The 6,611-nt window shown below is 43.3% G+C and overlaps 1 protein-coding gene across 1 annotated transcript; it reads right to left on the reverse strand.

Annotated features, from left to right (window-relative positions):
• Positions 1–840: 840 nt before the first annotated feature.
• On the reverse strand, positions 841–1,818 carry LOC142004865 (olfactory receptor 10A2-like). Its single transcript, XM_074982546.1, has one exon. The coding sequence runs from the start codon at positions 1,816–1,818 to the stop codon at positions 841–843; it is 978 nt and encodes a 325-aa protein (XP_074838647.1).
• Positions 1,819–6,611: the final 4,793 nt, after the last annotated feature.

Genomic DNA, 6,611 nt, shown 5'->3' on the forward strand with positions numbered 1-6,611 from the left:
TTCCCGGCAGAGATCTGTCATGACCATTTGAGTCATAACACCCCTGTCGACAAAGTCTACAGACAAAATAGTGTAGATACTCTGGGACATACCTCTTTCAACAAAGAGGACTTCTGGTTCTCTTGGCTGCCCTGTTGGAGAGCTTCTAGTTGGCTGTTCTGTCAACAAAAGTCTGGGCACTCTGGCTGCTCTGTGTCAATAGGAGTCATAGATATGGGTAGCCCACATTAGGTGTGGACGTGTTCTGTAGACAGAGAATCTGTGGGGGACGATCTGTCGAGAGTGACTTCTGTCAACAGAATGCTGTGGTGTAGATAGAGCAATTGGCTTCTGGAAGCGGCCGCACTCTGTCAACAGAAGTTTTGTGGGGAAATCTCCTCCGACAGTGACTTCTGTCGACAGATTCTTGTAGTGTAGTCATAGCCAAATGTGTCTGGCAAAACAGTCAATAAACTATTTATAAAGAATGAGTCTTACCTTCTCAAGATATGTATACAAATGTTTAATAAATATATGAAAGATGAGTCCTGAAGAAAGATGAACTAAGTCAATAAAAACAAAAAGCAGTCAAGGAGCACTTTAAAGACGAGCAAAATAATTTGTTAGGTGAGCTTTCGTGGGACGGATCCACTGAAGAAGTGGGTCTGTCCCATGAAAACTCACCTAATAAATTATTTTGCTCGTCTTTAAAGTGCTCCTTGACTGCTTTTTGTTTTGATAGTATAAAGACTAGCAAGGCTCCCTCTCTGTTACTAAGTCAATAAAGAATAGCTCTGTTCACAAACACTCAAATAGGTCCTGTCTAAAACACCATCAGTTCATCACCATTTTAATAATCTGCTACAATTTCTGCTTTCTGATTCTATGACAGTTTGTGACAGCAAGCTGCATCAAAACTGCCTTCCTCAGGGAATCTTTCACCTCCTTGTTTCGCAGGCAGTAGATGACAGGGTTAATCATATGAGTTAGGACTGTGCAGAAGAGGGAGAATATTTTTTTGTGTACCTCGGCCGTGTTGACTAGTGGAACCACATAGACAGTGAACGTGGTCCCATAGAAAATTGTCACCATAATGAGGTGGGAGGAGCAGGTGGAAAAGGCCTTTTTCCTCCCGGTGGTAGATGGGATTCTCAGGATGGTGGCGATGATACAAGCGTAGGATGTCAGAATCAACAGACAGGGCGCAAATGTCAAAAGAGCAGCAACAGCAAAAGCCAGCAGTTGAACAGTCTGGGTGTCGCTACAGGCCATCTTTAGCATGGGTGTGAAATCACAAAAGAAATGGTCGATTTCCTTGGAATCGCAGAATGTTAATTGGAAGAAGAAGATATCGACGATGGTGCAGCACAGAAAGCTAATTAGCCAGGACCCTGCCACTAGCTGGCCACAAACCCTACCGTTCATCAGAGCGGTGTAATGGAGGGGATTACATATCGCTAAATATCGATCGTATGACATTGCGAAGAGGAGAAGGTTTTCTGTGGTTGACATGACACCAAAGAAATATACTTGCGCCATGCAACCCTTAACAGAGACGGATCTATCCCCCGTCAGGAGACTGGCCAGCATCATGGGCACAATGGTGGAGGAGAAGCAAATCCCCAAACCGGCCAAGTTCCCCAGGAAGACGTACATAGGGGACTGAAGGTGCTGATCAATCACGACCAGCACAACGATGAGAGCGTTGGCAGTCACTGTCACAAAGTAGATCAGTAGAAAGAGCAGGAAGAAAAGGGGCTGCAGGTCAGGGACATCCCCAAATCCTAAGAGGAGGAATTCCATGATGGGTGTTTGGTTTCTTCCTTCCACTTTCGCCATTATAATATCTAGAAAAAAGTCACCAGTTAAAAGAATAATGGAGTAATCAGAGTCAGGTGTACTGTCAGTGGCATGGGCAGACATCTGGGGGAGGTGACCATCTGTCACTGCATCTCTTCATCGAAAAAAAAATGAAGCTGCCAATCATGAGATGAAGATTCATAGAATTTTTTGATTGAGATTTGAACACAGGCAAACAAAGGGCACGGACCCCACTGAATTACAGAAACGTACCATCACACTTTATACTTCATTGAACTTTAAATAAGGACTTTTTGTCCAGGATTTTGAAATATCGATGTAATGCTAGAGGCCCTTAAAATACAGAATCAGAAGAGTGAAGTCTCTGCTCTACAGGCAAGTTTCAGAGCGAGCTGGTGTTTCATTCACATGATAGCACACAAGGCTCTAGTCCTTAGAGGTACTGGTTCAGCTCCTCCTAATACGTTTGACCTCTGTGAACCTATTAATATATGGAGCTATGCATATCTCCTAGAGCTGGAAGAGACTTCAACAAGTCATCAAGGCTGGTCCCCTGCTCTCAGCCCCGGGTTTATAAGGCCAATGCTCAAACGATGGAGACATCCCTGGGCAAGCCTAGCTATTTCAGTTTTACAGCTGTGTTATTTCACTGTCATGTCAACAAAACTACAAGCCATAACAAAAAAAACATTTTGGAAAGAATTGCTAGTTAGAGTTCCAGCCATGGATTCCATTACTGGGCAGCTTGGAGGGAAAACTCCCAGATTGGGTAGATGTACATGCCCTAGCTTTGATCAAGCTAGCAGGGCAAATTTAGCAGGGTGAACATGGCCATCCACAGAGAAGCTGTGCACCTTTGTAGGATAGGAACGATTGATCATAGGTAGCCTTGGTCCTGCTTTGGGCAGGGGGCTGGACTTGATGACCTCCTGAGGTGCCTTCCGAACTTAGGATTCTATGATTCTGGGATCTCAGATGGAATGAGGCTCTGGCTGCTAGCCTGTGTTACTGAAGCTACACTGTTCTTTTTAGCACGATAGCTGAATCAAAGATGTTATGTGTCATTCTAACAGAGGAGAGAATCACATTGCCCAGATGCAATAAAGACCTACCCAATGGGACACAAACTGGAACAGCGAAGAGACTGTTTGTATGAAGTTCTATCAAGTTGATCTCTATTGCAGCAGATTAAAATAAACTTACACCACTTGATCATTGAAGACAAGAAACAGACAAACACAAAAACCCCTAAACACCATACCACAGAATAACAAGAAGTCCTGTGGTGCCTTATAGACTAACAGATATTTTGGAGCATAAGCTTTCGTGGGCAAAGACCCGCTTCATCAAACGCATGAGTGGTGGTGGTGGGGCCAGGTTCAGATGAGTATTTAAAGAGTGGGGTCCCAGTAAAAGGGAGGGCCACAGCTGACAAGGTCTATTCAGTCAAGGTGGAAATGGCCCATTATCAGTAGTGTGTATCAAAAGAGGAAAAATCAAGTCAGATCAGACAGGGGGATATGGCCCATTGTCAGAGCCTCATGTGGAGATGTTAACACCTAGGGAAAAGAAGCTGCTTTTGGAAAAGGCCAGCCACTCCCAGTCTCTGTTTAATCCTTGGTTGATGGAGTCAAATTTACAAATAAATTGCAGCTCAGAGATTTCTCTCTCCATTTGATTCTTGAAATGTCTTTGTTTCTGGACTGCTACTTTTAAATCTGTTACTGAATGTCCAGGGAGATGGAAGTGTTCTCCCACAGACTTCTGTACATCACCCTTCCTGGCGTCTGAACTATGTCTATTTATTCTTTTACATAGAGCAAGAATATGGGTTACGGTGGGTGTTAAGATCTCCACATTAGACTCTGACAATGGGCCATAACCCCCTGTCTGATATGACTTTTTTTTTCCTCTTTTGATGCATACTACTGATAATGGACTGTTTCCATCTTGACTGAATAGACTTTATCAGCTCTGGCCCTCTCTTTTACTGGGATGCCGCTCTTTGAATACCCCTCCGAACCCCCTCCCACCACTCATGCTTCTGATGAAGTGGGTTTTTGCCTGCGAAAGTTTATGCTCCAAAATATCTGTTAGTCTATAAGGTGTCACAGGACTTCCTATTGTTCTTGAAGATTCAGAATAACATGGCTACCTCTCTGACACTTGATACCACAGAACGTTTCCTGATCTAAGTTGTACACAACTCAATTGCATCAGTTTCGTGTGCATTCACACAAGTGCACTTGAAATCAGAATGCAAACACACGGAGAAGTGTAAGCAAAACAAACATGCAAAATCATGAGGAAAGGAAAGAAAGAGTCATTTGTATCCTGAAGCGTCAATATGGTTTGAGGAAAATTGAACACTTGAGATAAACAGAAGAGATATACAGAGAGAGAGAGAGAGAGAGAGAGAGAGAGAGATTGTTTCTTTTTCCTAATATCAAGATCAATAAAATAAAAATCAGTTTAAAGACAATTAGGGGTTAAACCCCCCTAATCTGCACTCTCTTGTCTGGTAACATCCATGATCTGGCATGATTTTAGTTCGTTGGATAACCCCTTATTATGGGTCAAGTTTCCCCTGGTCCCATAAAATTTGTTTCCAGCCAGTCCTGGCTTAGAGTGTTATGTGCTGTTATTTAGCCATAATTTACCCCTAAATATCTTCTAAGAGTCCAGTTAGCACACAAAGTGTTGGTAATGCTGCTGGACAATATTGATCAACATTGGCCATGGCTTGGCAAATTGTCTTGTCAGATCCTGAGGGTGCTCAGTGAAAGAGGTTGAACCTGTCATAAATCTTTTCTCTTAAGGCAAAGGTAATGGAACCAGTAAGTCTGACATCTCTTCCTTCTACATACTTCATGATATCTCCTGCCTTCTGCTCTTTTACTCCACTTACTTATGGTGAACCCATAGAACCAATGTCTCCAGAAGGAGTGACACAGGTTCACTGGCATAGCAGTACGACATTAAAAAATGAAAATCGGGGGAAAAAACAGAAGCAGAAATGGACGAGAGAGAACTTGTTTGTTTGAAATTTTTCAGCAATAGAAGCCATGTTGTGGAAAGCAGAATACACCCACAAGGAGACAATGGCTACATAAATTCTTGGAAGACAGGCCCATTAAAGTTATTCGGTAGGATGCATAGAGATGGTGTCCTTGGCCTGTGTTTGCCACAAGTTAGGAACAGGTGACAGGGAGAGGGGAATTTGATGATCACCAGTATTCTTTATCCCACTGAAGAACCTTCAGAAGACAGGCTCCTAAGACAGATGGACCTGTGGTCTGACCCAGCAGGGTTCTAAAACCAAGAGTTATTCATTGCCCTTGCTTTGGAGTACTTTCTTATAACCCAACTATTTCTGCTCTTCCCTAGAAACCAAGCAACCGCACATGTTCGGCAATGGTGGATGTGTGAGCAAGTATTTTTTCTCTAAATCAGAGGATTTAAGTTACAGCCTTACCGTTCACATTGATTTACTATTGCCAGCTGCACCCTGAAATCTAAACCAGCAGCCAAACCCCTGAACCCCTGCAACATAACCTTGCCTTCAGATTTTTTGAGAGAACACTATAATCTTCCAAAAGGAAATAGAGTCTTTTCTGTCATTGATAGTCTCTAATTACCTCAGTACATAGAGCATTGGGTTCCTATCTGGATGTCTGGATCTCACCTCGCTCCTTGGTGTGTTTCCTTTTTATTTCCTTTCACAGAAATGAATGTATCTCCTGACTGGTAATTTCTCCCTTCTGTGAGATGATGTAACCTCCCTTGGGGTTTGTGCTGGCTGGAATTAGAAATGATCACCCGGAGGGAAAGTTATTTCTTTTTAGAAAGGGAAAACAATGGTGTAAGCACCACCATGTTCCTAACCTCAACAGAAGGAAGAGGAGGACCCACAGTTCAGGGAGCTTTCCAAATACAAAGGGGGTGAATTTGGCAATAAATGGTGGTTTGGTTTGCCCACTTGCTGTTTTCTATGAATTGCATCCAAGGGTGGGAAGAACAGTTTCAAATGGGGTGGTGTAACTCAGTGGTAGAGCGTGTGCTTGGACATATGAGGCAATGGGATCAATCCCTGACAACTCTGCTTTCAGAAGGGAGTGGTAGCTCAGTGGTGAGATGCATGGGCCTTGTAACTCCAGGGTCATAAATTTAATCCTTCAGTGGGGCTTTTAAGGTTCTTTGCTTGACCAACCCCGTTAGAGGGGAAAAAAAAGCTGTGAAGGATGTTAAGAGGTCCTGCTGCAGGTGGAAGAGACTGGACTCAGTGACCTCTCAAGGTCCCTTTCAGCTCTGTTAGATGTGATATGTATAACACTGGGCAATTTAAAATGAAGGTGGTGAACTAGGTTTGAAGCTAACCTCTTCTATTTAATTCCAGACATGATGAGATTCCCCTCTCCCTGTTTGTTACATCTGCGAAAGCTGGGAAATATACCTCATGTTTGGAAAGAGTTACCAAATTTGTATTTTTAAAAAGAGGACACCCCTGAGAGGGAACAGATTTCCTGGCAAAACATCTGTTGATGAAGTGCAGCCACACGCAAAAGCCAATCAAAAGAGAACTCAACAGAGCAGCCTGACAGCCTGGTCACTCTCTTGACAAAATAGGCAAAATAGGCCATTTTCCTGGATGCCCGGTCGGTCAGAAGAAGGCCCCCCTGAGTGTGCATACAGATTTTTGGTGACTGAATCTATTGACATCAGCATGATGCCTCATTGCTGAGAGGCAGAACGGTGCTGGTGAAAGTTCTTTGTTTTGCCAACAAAACCGGGGTTTTCTTGGCAAAACTCGC

Source organism: Carettochelys insculpta, chromosome 32, assembly GCF_033958435.1.
Source record: "Carettochelys insculpta isolate YL-2023 chromosome 32, ASM3395843v1, whole genome shotgun sequence".
Taxonomy (NCBI): domain Eukaryota; kingdom Metazoa; phylum Chordata; order Testudines; family Carettochelyidae; genus Carettochelys; species Carettochelys insculpta.

Bases quoted from the DNA above. Each gene is read 5' to 3' on its own strand.
- LOC142004865 (XM_074982546.1), bottom strand. From the start codon at position 1,818: ATGGCGAAAGTGGAAGGAAGAAACCAAACACCCATCATGGAATTCCTC.